Source organism: Brassica oleracea, chromosome C8, assembly GCF_000695525.1.
Source record: "Brassica oleracea var. oleracea cultivar TO1000 chromosome C8, BOL, whole genome shotgun sequence".
NCBI classification, from domain to species: Eukaryota; Viridiplantae; Streptophyta; class Magnoliopsida; order Brassicales; family Brassicaceae; genus Brassica; species Brassica oleracea.
In genome coordinates, this window is record NC_027755.1 from 36,401,532 (window position 1) to 36,421,861 (window position 20,330).

At 35.5% G+C, this 20,330-nt stretch overlaps 5 protein-coding genes and 1 pseudogene across 10 annotated transcripts; 2 read left to right on the plus strand and 4 right to left on the minus strand.

Moving 5' to 3' along the window:
- Nucleotides 1-805: 805 nt before the first annotated feature.
- Nucleotides 806-3,139, minus strand: LOC106307399 (probable splicing factor 3A subunit 1). 4 transcript variants are annotated; one of them, XM_013744343.1, is made up of 4 exons: nucleotides 2,358-3,139; nucleotides 1,577-1,688; nucleotides 1,200-1,372; nucleotides 806-1,127 (listed from the first exon to the last, which is right to left on the minus strand). In XM_013744343.1, the coding sequence occupies exons 1-4, from the start codon at nucleotides 3,066-3,068 to the stop codon at nucleotides 1,107-1,109; spliced, it is 1,017 nt and encodes a 338-aa protein (XP_013599797.1). In that variant the 5' UTR covers nucleotides 3,069-3,139; the 3' UTR covers nucleotides 806-1,106. The 4 variants fall into 4 exon arrangements, with proteins under 4 accessions (XP_013599797.1, XP_013599796.1, XP_013599795.1 ...); XM_013744342.1 differs by having other exon boundaries at nucleotides 1,200-1,685; XM_013744341.1 differs by having other exon boundaries at nucleotides 806-1,124; nucleotides 1,200-1,688.
- Nucleotides 3,140-4,561: 1,422 nt separating this feature from the next.
- Nucleotides 4,562-7,119, minus strand: LOC106310841 (MADS-box transcription factor 25-like). The gene is made up of 12 exons (XM_013748065.1): nucleotides 6,889-7,119; nucleotides 6,618-6,803; nucleotides 6,432-6,491; nucleotides 6,299-6,317; nucleotides 6,126-6,190; nucleotides 6,013-6,028; nucleotides 5,851-5,912; nucleotides 5,662-5,758; nucleotides 5,532-5,582; nucleotides 5,304-5,443; nucleotides 4,805-5,216; nucleotides 4,562-4,717 (listed from the first exon to the last, which is right to left on the minus strand). Exons 2-12 carry the CDS (start codon nucleotides 6,800-6,802, stop codon nucleotides 4,706-4,708), a joined length of 1,119 nt encoding a protein of 372 aa, XP_013603519.1. The 5' UTR covers nucleotide 6,803; nucleotides 6,889-7,119; the 3' UTR covers nucleotides 4,562-4,705.
- A 1,270-nt stretch (nucleotides 7,120-8,389) lies between these two features.
- LOC106312749 lies at nucleotides 8,390-9,952 on the minus strand. Its single transcript, XM_013750384.1, has one exon. It carries the CDS (start codon nucleotides 9,856-9,858, stop codon nucleotides 8,713-8,715), a length of 1,146 nt encoding a protein of 381 aa, XP_013605838.1. The 5' UTR covers nucleotides 9,859-9,952; the 3' UTR covers nucleotides 8,390-8,712.
- A 2,286-nt stretch (nucleotides 9,953-12,238) lies between these two features.
- LOC106310309 (photosynthetic NDH subunit of subcomplex B 4, chloroplastic-like) lies at nucleotides 12,239-14,053 on the minus strand. 3 transcript variants are annotated; one of them, XM_013747543.1, is made up of 5 exons: nucleotides 13,842-14,053; nucleotides 13,471-13,639; nucleotides 13,322-13,377; nucleotides 13,146-13,217; nucleotides 12,239-12,520 (listed from the first exon to the last, which is right to left on the minus strand). In XM_013747543.1, exons 1-5 carry the CDS (start codon nucleotides 13,896-13,898, stop codon nucleotides 12,512-12,514), a joined length of 363 nt encoding a protein of 120 aa, XP_013602997.1. In that variant the 5' UTR covers nucleotides 13,899-14,053; the 3' UTR covers nucleotides 12,239-12,511. The 3 variants fall into 3 exon arrangements, with proteins under 3 accessions (XP_013602997.1, XP_013602998.1, XP_013602996.1); XM_013747544.1 differs by having other exon boundaries at nucleotides 13,142-13,217; XM_013747542.1 differs by having other exon boundaries at nucleotides 12,307-12,523.
- Nucleotides 14,054-14,288: 235 nt separating this feature from the next.
- On the plus strand, nucleotides 14,289-15,855 carry LOC106309541 (uncharacterized endoplasmic reticulum membrane protein C16E8.02-like). The gene is made up of 4 exons (XM_013746589.1): nucleotides 14,289-14,738; nucleotides 15,272-15,334; nucleotides 15,419-15,490; nucleotides 15,617-15,855. Exons 1-4 carry the CDS (start codon nucleotides 14,403-14,405, stop codon nucleotides 15,740-15,742), a joined length of 597 nt encoding a protein of 198 aa, XP_013602043.1. The 5' UTR covers nucleotides 14,289-14,402; the 3' UTR covers nucleotides 15,743-15,855.
- A 182-nt stretch (nucleotides 15,856-16,037) lies between these two features.
- On the plus strand, nucleotides 16,038-17,921 carry LOC106309296 (annotated as a pseudogene).
- The last annotated feature ends 2,409 nt before the right edge of the window (nucleotides 17,922-20,330 follow it).

Consider the following 20,330-nt stretch of genomic DNA (forward strand, 5'->3'; position numbering starts at 1 on the left):
AAAAAAAAAAAAAAAAATATTAATGTCTACATATACACTTATGTCTATATTGAGAATTATACTTTCATTGGACATGCTCTGGGATCTCTTCGGTGGAGATGCTATGAGGTAATGTCCAAAATGCAATCGCAACTACTTTGACGAGACTAAAAGCTATTAGTCTTATTTTCTCGTTATTTTTTTCCCTTCAGATCACCTTGATACATTTCAAACATATGTTGAGAATATGTACAAAAATTTCAGAAGAGACTACAACTGTTATTTTGAAAACTGACGTCAACAACAGTAAGGCAATCTAAAAAGTAACCGAGCCCATCAAACAAAAGTTGACACCACTCATATCTCTCCCATTCTATGACACAACTAGCAGTCCCCCGTTTCCAACTAGAAATGCAGCCCACTAGTCATCTATTAAGTTTTTAACTGTGTTTCTTCTTAGGATACGTACGGTATCTCTAAGTTTAAGAGATGACATGGAGGTATAAGAATTATCATTTCTACACCCCATGTTTCAGTATATCGCATCCATGCTTATAGCCTAGGGATTGATAGGAACGATGGTTATATAATATCATGATAAAAATAGATCGCTCGGATAAGTCTAGAGACTTTTTTTTTTTTTTTTTTGACAAAATGTCTAGAGACTTGACCCCATAAATTATGCATGTGGTCCAAAACTAACTAATAAGGATCAATGCTAACTTGACATACTTAAGCTGAAAGATATGTTTGAGTTTTACAGAGATAACATGTTGACTCCAAAACAAACTTAAGCTAAAAGTTAGATACGTTTGAGGTTTACAGAGACAAGACAACACGTTGACTCCAAATTAATCAAACTTAAGTTAAAAGATATGTTTGAGGCTTACAGAGACACCAGTACACGTTGACTCCAAAACAAACTTGAGCTAACAGAAATGTTTTAAGTAATACAGAGACAACACCAACACAAACTTGATCCAGTACAGAAGATAGTTTTTATTGGGCTACTACTAAATACGATTAAACGAGATTGATAAGCGATTTCCAACAAGTTTGGATTTATCCTGCTCCCACCACATTGTAATGCGCAAGTTGTCCCCCTCCCCACAGAGAATCCACTTAAGTTACCTGAAAGTGTATGACTGCTAAAAGTAGATACAAGTCAAAGTCAGAACAGTAAAAAAGGCAGTAATTAAGCATCCTAAGGAAAACATTACCGGATGCTGAGGAAGAAGAGCTGACTTCTCATAATTCTCCCTTTTCGCAAAATAGTCAATACCACCAACAAAAGCATGCAAATCACTCGTAGCTATGTCCGATCCATCCTCGAGAAGGTAGAAGAAACCATCAAGTATGATCTCCCTAGCAGCAGGGCTAAGCCGCAAACGACCTGGGGCAGGCATTACTCCCACATACACATTGGTAAGCCAATTGAAAAGAAGGTGGTAGCTCCTATCAGGTGAGTATAAAAACCCAAACGGCAAGTGAGGTTTCAGAATCAATCTCGTATGCAATCCCACCCAGAAACCCCACGAATAGCGCACCAAAAACAGTGCTGTGAGCTTAATGATACCAAGTTGTTTGGGCGTGATACCTTGAGGATATGTTAATGGATAATACTGATGCTCTTCAGGAGAAGGATGATGAACCTCTAGTGTTGCATCATCATCATCATCATCATCATCATCATCATCATCATCATCATCATCATCATCATCATCATCATCATCATCATCATCATCATCATCATCATCATCATCATCATCATCATCATCATCATCATCATCATCATCATCATCATCATCATCATCATCATCATCATCATCATCATCATCATCATCATCATCATCATCATCATCATCATCATCATCATCATCATCATCATCATCATCATCATCATCATCATCATCATCATCATCATCATCATCATCATCATCATCATCATCATCATCATCATCATCATCATCATCATCATCATCATCATCATCATCATCATCATCATCATCATCATCATCATCATCATCATCATCATCATCATCATCATCATCATCATCATCATCATCATCATCATCATCATCATCATCATCATCATCATCATCATCATCATCATCATCATCATCATCATCATCATCATCATCATCATCATCATCATCATCATCATCATCATCATCATCATCATCATCATCATCATCATCATCATCATCATCATCATCATCATCATCATCATCATCATCATCATCATCATCATCATCATCATCATCATCATCATCATCATCATCATCATCATCATCATCATCATCATCATCATCATCATCATCATCATCATCATCATCATCATCATCATCATCATCATCATCATCATCATCATCATCATCTTCATCACTAGGTGGAAGAGCACCGGAGCGCATTTGTGTTGAAAGGACTCCAGGTGGTAACAGCTGTCCAACCTCCCTGCTCGCAATAAAATCAAGACCACTCACAAAAGCATGCAAATCAATGGTAGCCAACTGCACTCCAACCTCCTCAGAATGCTTTTCCCCTTGAACAAGATAGAAAAAACCTTCAAGAACGGTCTCCTTCGGATTAGTTCTATGCAAACAACTCTTTTTGTAAGGTTCCAACGCCATCTCATACGCATCAACAAGCCGGAGGAGTAAACTGAAGTTGATGTCACTTGTCTTGACAAACTCAAACAGAGGGTTCGGGTTCATAGTCACACAATGAATCAAATCCCGCCAGAAAGACATGCCATAGCGAGCCACAAACTGAGCTGTGAGCTTAAGGGCACCAAACTCCTTGCGAGTGATCCCTTGAGGAGGGCACGTAAATAGAAGAAGATCCCCTGATGGCTCATCATCTGGAGTCAGCTCGTGTTCAACAACCTTTCTCCGGTAAAAATCATAATAAGGGTGGTCTTCTCGGCTCCTCAAGAAATCGTACCTTTCATCGTTCACGTTAACGGCAAGTAACCTTCTCTCCATCAACAACCCATGTGTCCCAACCAAAGCTGCAGTCCTCTCCACAATCTCTCTCGTTTCTGGATCCTCCGGAGCTTGGATCGGACCATTCTGCCTTGAACTCAACATTTTTTCTTCTTCTTCTGAGGTCTATAATCAACAACAACTAGATAGCGATGAAGACCAAACACTTGTACCATTTGCTTAATAGTTATTAGGTAAGACCATTGGTAATATACAAGTGGGCTTCTTAAACTAAAATAATTGAAAATTAAATTAAATTAAATTAGTGGGCTATAACGTTTTAGAGCATGATTGTCGATTGTAAACCGTTACAGATTCTAAAAGAAATAAAAAGAAATTAATCTTATATTAGTTTTGTTATATTTAATTTTCTAAAACCTATTGAATTCCTCCTTGTGGGTTTACACTAGGGGTGTCAATTCGGGCTGGCCCGGCCCGGCCCAAACCCGCTAAGCCCGTAAATATTTGAGCCCGGCCCGGCCCGAAAATAATTTGGGCTTAGAATTCAAAGCCCGGCCGGTCCTTATAGGGCTACAGGGTTTTTTCTGGGCGGGCTCGGGCTACGGGTTTCGGCCCTAATTGACATGTCTAGTTTACACTACTCTCTTTCCTAATCTAATTATTTTTTTAAATGATACGAACCTCTCTAACTACTGCCAATGGAGCTGCTCTTAGATACCCTTTTAATTATAATAATTTTTGTAAAACCTACTTACATCTGCTCTAATATTTGATTTAACACCCGCACACTGATCAGCAGATATCTCTTGAATAGCTCGTGTCTAGGAACAAAAGAACGTTGAACCGTATTTCTTGCTTGCGTAAATAGGCTTGATATCAATGATGACAACGAGGAGTGTGAAAATAAAGAAGACTTGAATTTCTTCTTTTTGGATGCTGGATTCATCGACAGTGTTATCACTCATTATGAACCTGTTTGTCTATGTTGATGAAGTAACTTGTCCCGCAAGTAGAGAGTATTCTCTTGGATGTGCTTTGAAAGTTCGTATATATGGATCTTGTTCCTGATTATCTAGATGATGATGATGATTGATGAGTCTCAGATTCAAGAAGCCGTTCAAGTCTCGTTTGATGACACCAGTAGTATCCGGTTTGTGCCCACTAGGAAGAAAGCTCGTGGTCAAGTACGTAAATACAAACAAATGATTAAAAAGGAAAATAAGAAGAAAATATACAAGAAGATGATTAGCTTGGAAGAATGTGTCCGCAAGAGTTTAGCAATGGAGGAGGAGTTGTGGTTTTACCTTGTAGACATGACGTTGACGTATCGTTGAGTGGTTTGAGACCAATCATGTTTGTCCATTGTGCTGTCTCCAGTTGCCATGTGAATATCAATGACCAAATGCTCCATGGGTTACAAAATTAGTACGAGATTATAGGTTTTTATTTAGGGTTACGTGTAATGAAGCTTTGTTTAATATCGTTTTTTACTTCGGTTTACACTTGTCATGATATTATCTTTTTTTTTTGTCTCTCAAACTTACTTAAGCCAGTTATACATATTGATTATGACTTTTATCATTATTACAAAATATATGGTTTCTAACAAAAACTCTTATATACAAAATGCCTAAAATCCCCGTGGTATGACACAAGCTCTCATAATACAAATACTTGTACACAAACACACACACTCTCTCTCTCTCTATATATATATACTAGACATTATAGAAATGACTTAAACTCGTCCTTGTTCAAAAGCAAGTCCAATCATCCTTAAGTTAGTTTGGTTGCTGCAATCATCCAAGATACATAGACAAATTCACTTTAGTGGCTCATATAAATTAGATAATTTCAAATGGAAGGTGTGAAACACAAACCTGGCTGTAAGAAGTCTGACCCAACATTGAATCTGGAACCCAATTTTGATGATGATGATGATGCTGATGATCGGTGGCAAACATGGATTGATCATGAGGGATTTGAAAGCAGCCACCATTATTAGCCCTTGGATCATACACTGAAGAAGGATCTTGTTGTTGTTGTTGTTGCAAGTTGTTCAATTCCATTTCAGATTTTATTTTCTTCTCTTGATCTTCTTCCATTCCAAGACTAGTACCAAATGATGTAGGATATGAATATTCTTCCCCAATTTGTTGTAAACCCAAACAACCATTTCCTTGCTGTTCTAACTGCTCAAATGTTTGTCCAGGGTTGTTGCATATCTGATCTTCTTGTTTTACAGACTCAAAGAAACAGTTTGAGTAAACAGGAATCGAACCATCCATCTCTCTGTTTTCAAAAATCAGTGGAACATTAATTGAGAGAGATTTTTTGAAGTGAATTAGTTTCTATACTGTGACTAAAGATGCTCATTACCTATGAGGAAGAAAACTGGAATCACCAGGTAAGATTGTTTGTTGGTTATCATTATCAGGAAGCCAAGACATGGGGTGAGCTTCTTGCATACTACTACTATTACCTCCCATCTCCAAAGGTAACTGTATCCCGCTGTGAAACTGCAGTTAAATGCATTGGTCTTGTTAAGAAGTTGTCCTGATGAAGACAGAGAGTGAGAGAGAGGAAAAGGAGAGAAGTGGTTTTAACCTGTGTGGTTGTACATTCTATTGGCATAAGTTGGCTGTTTCTGTAATGTTCCTGCAAATTGAAAAAAACCAATCCAATCCTGAATCTTTGGTCTATATGACTGAGTTAAAAGGAATATAAAATCACACACCTTGTGAATCTGGATTCTTTCAATGGATTTCCTCAATGATTCTTCCAACAAATTGAGGTGCTCAGTGTTTTCTATTCTATTGATGTTTGTCCAACAACTGAAAATAACCAGCAGAAGAAGAAGACTCAAATATGACTGAAACTAGATTTAAAGATACTTGAAATCTCAAGAAACTAAAAGAGTTCACACCTTAGCCTTCTATGACACTCCATAAGCTGAGCTTGGAAAATTGCTACTTGATTACTCAGACCCTATTGTGTGGTCAAGGTTAACAATGACTTAGCCATCTGGCTCATAGAGCTTTAAAAGTTATCTGATAAAATTCAAGAACCAGTGATAGTCAATCCATACCTCAATAGTTTGATTCCTGCAGCATAGAAAAGACAGCATTTCAGATATGTTACATAAACATCTTATAAAATGACAAAAATATGGTTATACTTAAGAGAACTCATGGGAAGTACCTTGCTCCTAAAAACTCATGTATATTTACATCATGATCAAGCTTCTTAAAAGTCTTCTTTAATGCCTGTAATCAAGCAAAAACAAATAAGTTTAGACATGTGTTTCAAACAAAAAAAAGTCAATGAGAAAGAGGATATAGAAAGAAAGAAATCCAGTGGGTTTTTTTCTTTACCTCAAGGCTCTCCAATTTTCTGTTATGTCAAAAAAAAAAACAAAGACACTTATAATTTAGTTTCATAACACAGAGTACATAAAATTGTTGGAAGCAATCCATACTTTTTTTATCATAATAATGCTTACCATACCTTTTTGTCCTTTCTTGTGGAGTTAACTGCGCAAACTTAGAAATAACCTCTTCAATGCAACTGTAAGCAACCACGTTAAAACAAACTTAAATAGGGAAAATGGATGCATTGAACAAAAATGTTAAACATGATCAAAGGAGCAACAAGACTTCATGAGAATGTTTTTGATAATATATTTTGGTGTACCTGTGTTCACCATGGAAAACGGTAGGCTTGCCGGTAGGAGAAAACATAAGAAGCACAATATCAATATCACACAAGATAGATAACTCTTTGGCTTTCTTCAATATCCCACTTTTACGCTTCGAGTATGTAACTTGCCTGTTCCCTGTGCTCTCAAGTCGTTTTATCTTCAGCTTAACCCTACCCATCCTGTTCATAAACAAAACCCCATAAGAAATAAAGTAGGAACATTTTTCTTCAAATATTCACTTCAATGACGAGATGAAATATTCACTTTGAAGATGGGGACGTCTAAATTCGGACACAGAGAGTGTCTCTTTCTAGAGAACAAAATTTCACTGTAACGGAAGATTAAAAGAGGTGGAAACAAGAGGAATCTTGGGTTCTTTGCGTGGAAATAAGAGGTGGCGAAGTAACAAAGAAGAGAATGATCATGGAGGAAAGAAGAAAGAAAGAAAGGCAGCAAAAATGATTGTTATGGGAAAGAAGAAGAGAAAATGGGAGGTTAATGGTGAAACAGAGAGAAAGCTCAAAGAAGCAAGACGAAGGGTCAACCTTCGATTTCGGTGGGAGACTTAATACGTCGACCAACGGAATTGTGTGGAGACAGAACCGGTTTTGTTTCATCAAACCTGATTTAAACCGATAAAATTAAACCGTTTTTTTTTTGCTTTGGTCGATTTACTTGTGTACTAGTTGGTCCACAGTAAGTCAAAGCCTATTAATACCTTTGACTTGTCTCTGCCCTAATTAACATCGCCTCTGTTCGCCCACTTCATGCATAGTACAACACTTGTCCATCTCATGCATAGATGTTAGAACACTTGTCCATTACATGCATATAACACTTCTCGAGAAACCCTGGTTTTGCATGTGATGGTGTTAAATACACGTTGAGAGATATAATCTATAGGACAAAATTCAACTCTTGAGGCATTTTTCTCTTTAGACATTTGATCTCATTTGATATAATCTTGATTTTTAAAGCTTTTCCCTGGTTGCTATTGTTTGGGCCTTCTAGATGATTTTATTTTCATTTTGATTTTGATTTCCCTCGTTGATTTGGTTATCTTTTGGGGTTTTTGATTGATTGATGGAAGTGACGATGAAAAGACAGGGACATCAGATCAGAGTAAGAGTCTCCTTATTAGGAGATGGGGATGATGATTTATGTCTAAATGGGTATCTCTTTAATGCGCAAGTTGCATACTATACAAGAATGCTGAATATGTTACAGTTCTTTTACTTCTTCATTGGATGTTTTGCTCCTCTTAAAATTTTAATTGGTTAGTGCAAGAGACGATGTCTAGACATGGACATCAGAAACTCTATGGATAGGAGAATGACAGTTATGACTAATGTCTAAATGGGAATCTCTCTGATGCACTAATCATCTTTAGTTGTTTAATTTTCCCCTGTCCTTTGTTCATCCTTTTAAGTGATCTCCGGTTTTGCCAATGATGATGATATTACAAAATTGCACGTATTATCAGATTTTTCCGTGATGAATTATCACTAATGTCTGAGGTAAACCGTGAGTTGTGTTTATGAAATGTCTTAGTATTAACGATGAGCCGTGTCTGGTTATTTGCATTGAAGGCTTGTTCGTTCTTACACTTATTTGTCCACACAATTTGAACGCATATGGGCTCTGTTTGCAGGAAGAATCAATTCTTGTAACAAAACATGAAGTTGAGAGCTATCCAGCAACATGATCTTGGACAGGAAACAGAAGATTCTGAAGAGCCAAGTTGGAACATTGAAGTTTTATGTTATGAGATATCATTCATAGGCTATATACTTCATTTCATTTGTAATCATTCTTACACATTTCAGAACAATAACATAACCAATTATGATTCTGTTGGCTTTTGAATGTAATCGATAGTTCAATATCAATATCATTTCATTCTTGGTAAACGCTTTCTACACAAGAACATAATCACTATCAGCATCACAAAGAGATTAGAAGATGACTTCTACACACTCTCTGAGTTTCTTTTTACACTGACCAAAAAAAAGAAAAAGACAACAAAAATCCAAATATGAACCAACATCATATTAGGACAAACATGTTCCAAAACAAAGAACATCATCATTAACAAAGAGAGTCGAGACTCTCGGTTCTGCTTCTCACAATCCGATGAAAAACTTCTCTTACTTTCCTCTCAAACGGATCCAACCCCTTCTTCAAACCCTCATGAACCTCCACAAGCTCCACCACCCTCTGCTTCACCTCGCTCTCCTTCTCCTCACTCAACGGAAACTGAATCGAATCAACCAACTCGTTCATCACCCTCGAGCTCTTCTCAATCATCTCAATCTCCTTAAGCAACCCACAACAATTCTTCCTATCTCTCCTCTTAGACTCCTCCACGATCTTATCGTGCAGCGACATAACCGGAACCGCCCACTGGTAATGCCTCGGCACAGAGAAGTTCACTTGCAACCCACGGTCTTGACAAGGAATCGCAGCGACCAAAACCCACATCACAAACAACAGAACCGAAGTCATGGTGTAAACCGGTACAGCTAAACCGTTACTCGCCGCGACGTCGTTTGGTTTAGGCGTGTTTAAGTTGTTAGCTAACGCTTGTAACTGCTTAGAAGCCGACCACGATCTAGACACGCTCCACGACAGAGATCTGAAATGTCCGAACGAACGGTGGTGGCTGTGGTTGTCTTTGGCTCTACCGAAAGAACGGTTACGATGAGCTAGACTCGCCGAGGAAGAATGATCTTTCTCGTCGAGCATTCCGATCGCTAAATCGATCAGAGCCTTCTTAGCTCGCCGGAGCTGACCTTCTCCGACGGGACGGTGGCTGTCTAAAGCGGAGATGACGATGTCGGAGAGTTTCTGCCACTGGCGGATCTGCTCGATTCCGTCGCGGATCGCGTTGCAGACGTCGAGGGCTTTGATGCTCCGTTCGAAGTAATCGGAGAGGATGCGATCCATCGGAGGTGCGGAGATCTGCGAGCGGTGGTTGAAGATGATGGCTCGGAACTCCTCTTGGCAACATAGGAAGGAATCGAGAAGCTTGCTGATCCAGTCGAGGGAGAGGAGGTTGTTTTCTCCGGCGGAGGCGTTGAGATCGATGAACTTCTCGGCGACTTGTCTTTGGAAAGAATCTAGCTCAGCTTCCATGGTGTTTTGTGGCTGGTGGTGGTGGTTAGAGTCGGCTTGGTCTCGCCGTAAAGTTAGTAACGACCTTCCGAATGATCCTTGAAAGTCCGTAGCTGGCATGATCTTCTTCAGTACATAAGCAAAGTCAGAGTTTGTTTTCTCGAGAAAGTCAGGTGAGAGAGATGATGATGATTGATGAAAGTGAGAAGAAGGAGAGGTGTGGTTTATAAAGCGATTATTTTGACCGCGTATTTTAATATCTATATTCAATTTTTAATTTTTGTTTGCTCTTCTGGTCTAATTCTTTTTTCACTATAAAAGAAATATAAATATAAAGGTGTGACGATGAAAAGCTATAGTTTGATTTTTGTGTGTTCTCATTCCTTTTGAATCCTCTTTTTTCTCTTTTTGTTACTGAACACGCAGTGTACACGTAGTTGTAATGAATCTACATGGTTGCTATTTTAGATCTGTAGTGAGAAGTGTAAAAATCTCGGTTGTGGACGTTGTTGAGTTACGGGGCTGTGATATTTGAGGCGGAGAATGAGAACACTAGTGCGTGCCATGTGAAGATACATTACATGTAAATTGAGATGGGAGCTGTGACGGGAGACTAGGTCAATGCACTAATGCACATGTGGAACAAAAAGAACAGCTAAGTCTTCGTTGGCGCGTAATTAAGAGAGAGAAGTAGTCGCAATGAAGGGACTCGGTCTTGTTGATTCGTTTTCGCCTTTCTAGAAAGTGAGACGCTGACATGTAAGTCCTTCTTCTTTGTTTTTTCTTCTTGTAATTTTAGTCTTGCGAATTTTAAGATGATCAAATGTATAATAAACAACAATTTATGAACTAACGGTTAATTTTCAATTTTATAGATTTTTGTATACATATTCAGATCCAAATAATTTTTAGTAACATTTTAAAATTATGTTTTTATATTTATATAATAGTTTAATTTTTATTGAAAATATCTATATAGCTTATATAAATAAAATCTATACGGATAAATGTTATGAACTGAAAATAATGGAATGATGTGAATCATTAACAGTCAAACATCATCCATGGTTGGGCCAGAAATATAATTGCCCAGCCTACCATAAAGGTACCGACTGTAAAAGCGATTCAAACCTTGCAGATCAAGCTAATCAAACGTGCAGATCAAGCTAACATATCATGCGGATGAAACAGGACAAGCGCAGATCAAGCGGGACAAATGCATAATAAGTGGATCATGCAAAAAAAATACAGATCAAACAGATAAAATAATTTTATTATAAATTATGAATGACAAAAACAGTTTAAAACTATAAAGCATATATTAAAACAATAAAAACTACACCAAAATATCAAAAGAAATATCTCAAATGTTGTAGAACCGACTGAAATGCCTGTAGAATTTTTCATAAGAAACTTGTATTTCTTCTATATTCATTCTAGTTGATCGAGTTTTTCTTTGGAGAACCGGAAGGTTACGTTAATATTAAACTCTTGGTTGAACTTATCACCGCGGAAATTTTACTAGTGGGTGTAGAATCTTTAAAACGGTAATTGGTCATAAAAATTAGTTGATTATACAACTCAATAAATATTCGTTCTCGGTTAAGAGTCTATTTAAAATTTTCTTCTCTCAATAGATTTACAAAATTTCAATCACTTACTTATATGTTAACTATTTTAAAACATAAAAAATTATTAATTACTTATCTGTGCCGATATTTATGTAGGAATATTAATATCTTTTTCTTTAGAAAATGTTGTGCTTTGTCGGTGATTGGACATCATGTTTGTAATTTTAAAATGACAAAAATAGTATTAATGTGAGCTATATGGTTTGAACTAATCATCGTACATTATAAAATCAGATAAATATATTTGAAGTTAAGTGTTTGTAATAAAATTATTTATTGGCCAAAAAAAGAAAAAAAACAGATCAACACCACCAAATGTTAGTGGGTAAGATCTATATGCAGATTTTCCACTTTTTCCACAAAAAGACAAAAATATTAAATTGCGTACAGATCTCCTGCTTGAACTGCTTTTAAAAACAGAAAAAAGTGAATGGTGACTTAATTGTGAGAAAACTGCTCGTGGGAAAAATCTGATTTTGTCCCACTCTTCCATTCGAACGCTAAATAATTCATACAAACAATATATACACAGATATATCTTCTACATAAGATCCCCTGATCCCCTGTCATGTGTTCCAAAATAAACCACACGTGGTGGATTCACAATATCAAAGAGGCTTTTAAACATGAAAGCACGATGATTAATGACAGAGACATGACAAGCTCTCCTTCTTCTCCTTCCTTATTTTTATGGACATTTGAAATTATGATTGGTTTGTTTTATACTTTCGTTCAGTTTAAAGGACAGATGAAATCGTGCCAAAGCGTATTTCCCGCAAGTGGTTCCTCGTTAGGCTCACTGTCCAGTGTACACGACCAATTAATTTAGCCCCAACTAAGTAATTATTTATTTATATAACTGAGACAAAAATCTGAATGAGGCGATTGCTCCTAACATGTTCATTCCATGATTCAGAAACACACAACACAACAAAGATACAGATAACATATATATTATATAAATGGAAGAGTGGTTTATGACCGTTATCAAAGAAATAAAATCTATGTGCATAGTTTGTTTATGATTTACAAGTTAGTTGTCTACTTGGTAACAGCTTCTTCGAGCTCTCTTAACCCACCAACTTTCTGTTCAATTTCTTCGATAAGTTCTTCACGCCATAACTCTGCTCTTGCTTTCTCTTCTATGTCTTCTGCTGCATCAGACATACAAGCAGAAACATAATAACAACTCTATCCAATCTATAATAGTTGTATGTTACTAAAGCAGTCTATGGCCCGACCCAGCCCAACCTAGACCAAACCGGCCGAAACTAAATATATTTTGTTTTAGATTCTCAGCAGCTATCTATATGGGATCAATGTTACCAGAACTACATCAAACCTGTTAAGCCTTGATTTCACTGTTACCCGGAATCAAAATTTATAAAACTAAGAAATTAAGTTTTTTTATCAAATGTTTTGTTAAGTCAAAACATATATACCAGCATAAATGAAAAGGTTTTATTATGTTTGTGTTTGACGTTTATAATTTTCAAATAGTTTGTAAAGATAATTAAGTTTGTAGGTTCATTTTGGGAAAAAAATATGATAAGCATAAATGTGAACGTAAATGCTTAAGACTGTGACACTTAAAAGCAAACTTACTTAAAGACATCTATACACTTTGCTTTCTTCATCCTAGGCTAACTACTTAGACATGTAGAGTGGTCAAACCGGTCCACAGGGTCAAGCGCTATAAAGACCAGTGTGGGATAGTCCATGACAACATCCCAAACAATGATTTCTAAGTTTCTAATATTAGAAAGAGATACTTACAGTTTCATAGACCCAATATCCGGTTCCATCACCTCCATCTCCACGGTACTCCTCCGAGTCATAGAATGGATCCTATATATGCACCATTATCGATAAATGTATAAAAGAAACGAAAAAGTAGTTAAGATGCCAAATGGAGATCAAAAGATTTCGATTTGAGTTGAGGCTTTCCGTACCTTTGCGGAACCAAAGTACAGACATCCCCAACAAGTGAACATGATGTAGAACAAATCTGCCAGATCAAGACCAACATATCAAACTATCCACAAACCAAATTGAAGGAGGAAAAAAAAAATTTCTTGTCTAACACAAATTTGCTACTTACAGACATTCTTGATGGCTTTATCACTTAGATGCCAGACGTGTTTCTCTGTAATGATATCACGCATCCCTTCTATTTGTTGAACCATCACAGCCATTAGTGGCAAATCATGTGGCAGTGCCTTTCTTACACATAAGCTTCCTCTCATCAGATTCTTTCCCCTTTTCTCATTCTGTTTCATCCAATTTTTATCAGAATTATAAAACGCAAAATCCATAACAAGAACAAGCAGATTCTTAACTAAACTCGTAGTTATATACAATCACTTACTGCAGATAGCCAATATACAACACAAGACACATTTTCTTAAGTATCTTTTTTCTAATATAAATGACGATATAATTTGTTAGTAAACGAAAATAGTTGATATGTACCAAGTAGCTTGAAGAAGAAGGGATATGAAGGTTTGTGAAGGTGAATGCTTCAGCCATTGATGCTTCTTTGATCAGTGGCAATTGGATATAAGACACAGTGTTGTCGCAACCCTTTTTCTATTATTATTTTAACTTTAAGATTAGATTCTTGGAGACAGAACATGTGTGGATAAGGGAACCAGTATCCTCCACACTCTTCAACTCTTGTCATACATAAAACAAAGCGCGTGTTAGCAATCACACAGCAAATTCTAGTCTTATAAAAGCGCAGGTTAACGACTATTTACAAAAATTGCTAAAAATCTCCGCCCAATTCAACTATCTACTTTTCTATTCTTCCAACCGTGTAAAATAGTAACGTTCCATCTGCGCATATTAGCAACCACAGAAAATGTCTATTCTTTTAAACGCGCATGTTAGCACTCACGGAAACGTGTATATTCATCCAAAGGCGCATGTTAGCATCATTTTCCAGAAAGTTTCCAACTTCGTCTTCTTCCCTTGTCTTCAACACGTCTCTAATCTCTTTCTCAGAAGATCATCGAACAAACGACTCGCACGATGGGATTGCTCGATCTAGAGAAGCACTTCGCCTTCTACGGTGCTTACCACAGCAATCCGATCAACATCGTAATCCACATCATCTTCGTGTGGCCGATCGTCTTCACCGCCTTGCTCCTCCTCCACTCCGCGACCCCAATTTTCGACCTTTCTCAATCGCTGACCCTCGACGGCGTTCTCCGGCTAAACGTCGGTTTTATCTTAACCGTGGTCTATGCTCTGTTCTACCTCTGTTTGGATAAAAGAGCTGGGTTTGTAGCTGCCCTCATGTGTTTCTCTTGCTGGGTCGGTTCCAGCTTCCTTGCTACTCGGTTAGGACCTTCTCTAGCCTTCAAGGTTAGATTTTTTTCTTTCTAAGCTATGTGTAATGTTTCTGAGATAAAGGTTGAGTCTTTTTGTGGAGGAGTGTATTTATGAGAGGGTATGTATGTGCATTTATTGTTCATTGTTTTTGATGCTTTGAGTTAGATATTAGCTACAATTATTCATTATTCCTCTTTGGCTCTCTTCATTAGTCACTGCACTTTGTTCTGCATATTGTATTTCTGATTCTTTGGTCTGAAGACTTGTAGTTTCCGGTGTTGTTGAATCATTAGTGGTGAAGAGCATTTTGATGTGCGTTTTGGTGACAGTTTGTTGTTCTTGACCACCGACTTTAGTGATGGTCTCTGATTTATAGAGTCTACACCACCTGTTCAACTAAAGTTCAGGTTCTTTTAAAAACACTTGTAAACTTTTGGAGGCTTTATATGTATCATCATCAGTGTTCTGATTCATTTGATTAGTTTGTTATGGATTTCAGAGAAACAGGCGAGGAGTCCCTCTTCTGTTATGTAGAGACTAACAATTTTCACTGTCTTTTTTCTCAGGTTGGGATAGCGTCTCAGCTGTTATGCTGGACGGGGCAGTTTCTTGGCCATGGAGTGTTCGAGGTAACCCCTTTTGGCTCTTAGACATCATTGTTTTGATTCTCCTTTAGTGTCTAATCAACAGATGTTTGTTGATTCTTGTCACAGAAACGAGCACCGGCGTTATTAGACAATCTGCTCCAAGCTTTTCTCATGGCTCCTTTCTTCGTGTTGCTTGAGGTTAAGTTTTTTATGTGTGTTATATATATTTGTTAAATACTTCAGTCCGGCTACCTTCTCCTTTCTACTACTCCGTGAAACCATAGCTATGAGAACTTGAAAAGCTAACGTGGGAATGAATTACAGGTCCTTCAATCGGTTTTCGGGTATGAACCATATCCAGGGTTTCAAGCTCGTGTGAATGCCAAGGTAGAAAGTGACATAAAGGAGTGGAGAGCAAAGAAGCAGGTCAAGAAGAATAAGCTCACATAAGCTTTGGACTGGATTATATAACTCAACAACTTAAACCCATTGTAATGTTTCCACATTAAATCCATGATATAACCAAAAAAATATAAGACCACCACCATGGGATTCATGGATCGTATTTTAAAAAAATCGAAAAATATATAAAAAAGTTGAATTTGAAAACATTAAAAACAATTTACTTTTTATTTATGTATTATAAAAGAAAATATATAAAGATTTTTTGTCTTTTTAATAAAATCTATTTTGATCATTTTTTTTTTGAAGATTCTTTTTCTGAAAAAAATTAAAAATGACTATTTAGGAAAATGTGCAGACTTCTCAAAAAGAAAAGTTTATAGTCAACATACTAGATACCTATTTTTTTATACGTTTAGATCAAATATCTATAATAATGATGCATGACTACAAAATAATCTTCTGAAAAATAATGCTCATAGACTTCTCAACACACTGGATGAAGATTTTTTAGGTTTAGATCAAATATCTATAAAAATGATGCATGACGACAAAAAAAAATAAACTAAAAGACAATGAGCCTAAACTAAGAAAATAAAGTTTATACTTTATAGTCAACACATTGTATGCAGTTTTTTTTTTTTTTTTGTAGACTATTTAAAACCCGAAGGTAATATCTTTGTGCGTTGACTCCTACGAATATACCGAACTAGTCTATCCATTTTGATAAGATTCTTCTGCTGCCGCTTCAAACACCCGAACTGGGTACGAGAGAAAAAGGTTTTGAAATGCATCTTCCGAAACCAGATAATCAACCGAAGGAGATTCTCTTTTCTTCTTTATCGGTCGTCAAAGAGAGAAGAAGGATTGGAAGAACTCTGGCATCGGTTCAGGCTAAATCCTGAAGAAAGCTAGAAAGCGCTGTTTGATGAGCCCTGCGTCCGCTTTCGCTACTAATACAGCAAAACCAGTAACTGAGGCTTATCATCTCGGCACGAAAACAAATTCACCCGAGAGCATATTATACATAATACCTTTTGTAGGGAGAAGAAAGAAGAAATGGCGCAAGGCGGTGGCGTCGCCAGAGTGATCGTGGATTCAAGGTTCTGTGTTCCGGACCCCGTGGATCTGGCGATGGTGATAATATTGACTTCAAGCACGGTAACTTCCATATAAAGGACTGAAACAGAAGGTGACTATAGACTCACGCACTCACAACTTAAGAGTTCATATGTACTATGTATATAAGTCGGGCTCAACTAAATTAAATTTGTTGCAGACGATGACCTTGCATGAGACGTGGAAAGTATATAGAGGAGTGAGTACGGAAGAGTGTGATTTTCTGTACACGATGAAGAAATCGAAGGTAGTTCAGCTTACGACGAAACTTGAAGTGTTTTTGGGTCACAACAATGAAGAGCAGATATGCGATTTCCGAGTCAAGGTGACGAAGCGTTTCGAACACTCTTGTGCGTCTACGCCGGTGAATCTGACAACATTGTTGCCCAAGTAAACTCACTCACTCTCTTTCCTTCTTCTATTTCCATATTGATCTTTCGGGTGGAACCCGCCTATATCCGATTCATCAATTATTTTATGCCATCCTTCTTTCTCACATGTCTACGAGTTAGTTAAAAGTGTTATATTGGTTGGGATCGATTTTGGTTTGCTTTCAAATCAAATTCTTTTTTCTGGGGTTCTGTTCAGTTTATCCAGAATAAACATAAGCTTAGCCTATATGTGAATTTTTAGAACAATCAACTTCACAATTGCAACATTTATTAAACCAAAATTAATTGGCCAAAAAAATATAATTGAATATTCGGTTGGTTGGTGGTTAAATCGAATGGTGTGTGTCTATGTAACAGATGCAGCACAAGAAGCACACGCGGCAGACCGCTTCATCGGGACTGGACAATTTCTCGGTGACAGTTAATCCAAACGTCGATTATGCCTTCATTACCTCTCTCTTAGTCCTTTTCGATGTTATTAACCGACAGGATCCGCCCGGTAAAGGCGACACTGGTGAGAAGAACGAGGTTGCACACGGTGCAAACCATCTTGTACACGGTTTACACATGTTACTTCACTGATGGATTTTAAATGAGTTTGCAGCCAACCAAACTCTATTGTTATTCAGTTAATGATTCTAAATTATGTTTTAAAGTTCAGTGCTATTGGATCTTATATTTATAAGTCATGCATCATTGATTTATAATCTAATGTTGTTTAAGTAAGATTACAAATACTTCACTAAATCAAGTGTTACTCTTTTTTTTTTTCTTTTTTTTTTTTTTGGAACACTACTTTTTCATTAACTTCAACATGCTTGATTACAAATGATAGAGGGAATTGTCCATCCTCTTTGATTGAAAACATAAACTACAGTAGCATAAAATAAAAAGGATAGGTCTTCAAAAGAAGAAGATCTTCGAAATCAAGTGTTACTCCATTTTAATGTTTCCACGTAAAAACCCTAGATGATAATAATAAGACCACCATGAATTGATGTTTAAATATAGGGAAATTACTTTAAAAAAATTATGTGTTATCTTACAATACAATAAATAAAAGGGGAATACCAGCAATAGGTAGACTATCCACGTAGGACTCAAAAATCAGCCAATAAAATTCTTTTTTTTTGTCATGTCACAGATCATTATCGTGTTGGGTTTCTAATAATTTTTTCGATCTGTTAATTTGATTTGTTTAGCCTGTTTTATTTGTCTATAAAATTTATATATTTTAAATGTTAAATATAAATTTAAATAACAAATTTTAATTCAATTAATTTTATTTTTGTGTTATACTATATCATTTATTTGTTTTGATATAATATTTGACAAATAAGAGAATGAATTTAAAAAAAGATAGTTAGGAGTACTAATCAGTAAAATTTAAACTTATACAAAATGCTCAACACAGAGTAAACAAAAATAATAGTAAATAACAATGGGATCAACAAAGAGTTAATCTAAAATTTATGAAATAATTATATTTTTTCTGGATTTTAAAATGTCATCAATGGTAATAGTAAAAATATTTTCTTATGTGCCTAAGTCTATGACAGATGTTATAGTTGCCTACAAGTCATTGAAAAACTAAAATATTTGTAAGATTTCAAGATATCATAAGCACTAATTCCAAAATATATAAATTTCACAATAATTAACAATATACAATATTTTTTTTTTAACTAATCAAAATAACGCAATAAAATTAGTAATGGTCATAACACCATTAGGAAGATTAATACAATAAATATAGAGAAATCACTGGACATTAGAAATATTTTAATACAAAAAATATAGAAAAATCATTAAAAATTTCAACCGAAAGGAAAACAAAAAAAAAACAAAATATTGTATCATACCATATATGAAGTTAGGAGAGGTAACAATTTAAAATACTAATCAGTAAAATTTTAACTTATAAAAAATACTCAACGCAGAGTAAACAAAAATAATAGTAAATAACAATGTGATCAACGAAGCACTAATCAGTAAAATTTAAACTTATACAAAATGCTCAACACAGAGTAAACAAAAATAATAGTAAATAACAATGTGATCAACGAAGAGTTAATCTAAAATTTATGAAATAATTATATTTTTTCTGAATTTTATTCTGAATTTTAAAATGTCATCAATGGTAATAGTAAAAATATTTCTTTGTGTGCCTGAGTCTATGACGGATGTTATAGTTGCCTAAAACTCATTGAAAAATTAAAATATTTGTAAGATTTCAAGATATCATAAACACTAATTCCAAAATATATAAATTTCACAATAATTAACAATATACAATATTTTTTTAAAACTAATAAAATAATGCAATGAAATTAGTAATGGTCATAACACCATTAGAAAGATTTTAATACTATAAATACAGAAAAATCACTGGACACGAGGAAGATTTTAATACAACAAATATAGAAAAATCATTGGAAGTTTCGAATGAAAAGAAAACAAAAAAAATAAAAAAATTGTATCATACCATATATGAAGTTAGGAGAGGTAACTATTTAAAATACAATAACAACAAACTATATACTCCTCTTTAGTGTGTTAGTTATCAATCTCAATTTTTGGTTTCAGTAAACCTATTTTATAATATCAACAGATGGTATATAGTAAAAAATTAATCTTTTAAATTTATTGGAAAAATAAATAAAATATAATAGAATTATTTATTTAAAATTTATTAATTATAAATAATCAGTAAATATTTATGTAAAATATGTACAAGCTCAAACAAAACAAGTTCGACACTTAAATTAATAGTTTAAATTTAAATTAACAGTAAAAATCCTAGTTACTATAAGAACACCTTCCCACATTTGCAAGTTGCAAACAAAAGATGAACAATGTTTTCATTTGTGTTCATTTCATCACTCTCCGATAACGGTTTCAAGAATTCTTGAAAGCCAACTAATGAATCTCGGAGTGGGATTGGCGATCTCAGAGAAGTCATTCGGCTTCCATGTTCACCACAACAATCCAATCCACATCATTTGCGTTTTAGATGTTTTTTTTGTTTACTCGGTTTGGGGTATTCATATGGAGTTAATTATTGATGAAATATCTGACACGTTCTTTTATTTCAAACTTTCATTCTATTATTGATAAATTCTATC

Excerpts from the sequence above, each read along its gene's own strand:
- LOC106310841 (XM_013748065.1), bottom strand. The coding sequence starts at position 6,802 with ATGGGTAGGGTTAAGCTGAAGATAAAACGACTTGAGAGCACAGGGAAC. Across the intron at positions 5,759-5,850 it reads GAGTGTCATAGAAGGCTAAG|TTGTTGGACAAACATCAATA; the intron begins GTGTGAACTCTT and ends GGTTATTTTCAG. Across the intron at positions 5,444-5,531 it reads TAGAATGTACAACCACACAG|TTTCACAGCGGGATACAGTT; the intron begins GTTAAAACCACT and ends ATTTAACTGCAG.
- LOC106312749 (XM_013750384.1), bottom strand. The coding sequence starts at position 9,858 with ATGCCAGCTACGGACTTTCAAGGATCATTCGGAAGGTCGTTACTAACT.
- LOC106307399 (XM_013744340.1), bottom strand. The coding sequence starts at position 3,068 with ATGTTGAGTTCAAGGCAGAATGGTCCGATCCAAGCTCCGGAGGATCCA. Across the intron at positions 1,689-2,357 it reads CTCTTCCACCTAGTGATGAA|GATGATGATGATGATGATGA; the intron begins GATGATGATGAT and ends GATGATGATGAT. Across the intron at positions 1,128-1,199 it reads CTCTTCTTCCTCAGCATCCG|CAGTCATACACTTTCAGGTA; the intron begins GTAATGTTTTCC and ends ATCTACTTTTAG.
- LOC106309541 (XM_013746589.1), top strand. The coding sequence starts at position 14,403 with ATGGGATTGCTCGATCTAGAGAAGCACTTCGCCTTCTACGGTGCTTAC. Across the intron at positions 14,739-15,271 it reads GACCTTCTCTAGCCTTCAAG|GTTGGGATAGCGTCTCAGCT; the intron begins GTTAGATTTTTT and ends CTTTTTTCTCAG. Across the intron at positions 15,335-15,418 it reads TTGGCCATGGAGTGTTCGAG|AAACGAGCACCGGCGTTATT; the intron begins GTAACCCCTTTT and ends TTCTTGTCACAG.
- LOC106310309 (XM_013747544.1), bottom strand. The coding sequence starts at position 13,898 with ATGGCTGAAGCATTCACCTTCACAAACCTTCATATCCCTTCTTCTTCA. Across the intron at positions 13,378-13,470 it reads TAAAGCCATCAAGAATGTCT|ATTTGTTCTACATCATGTTC; the intron begins GTAAGTAGCAAA and ends TTGATCTGGCAG. Across the intron at positions 13,218-13,321 it reads TGTACTTTGGTTCCGCAAAG|GATCCATTCTATGACTCGGA; the intron begins GTACGGAAAGCC and ends GTGCATATATAG.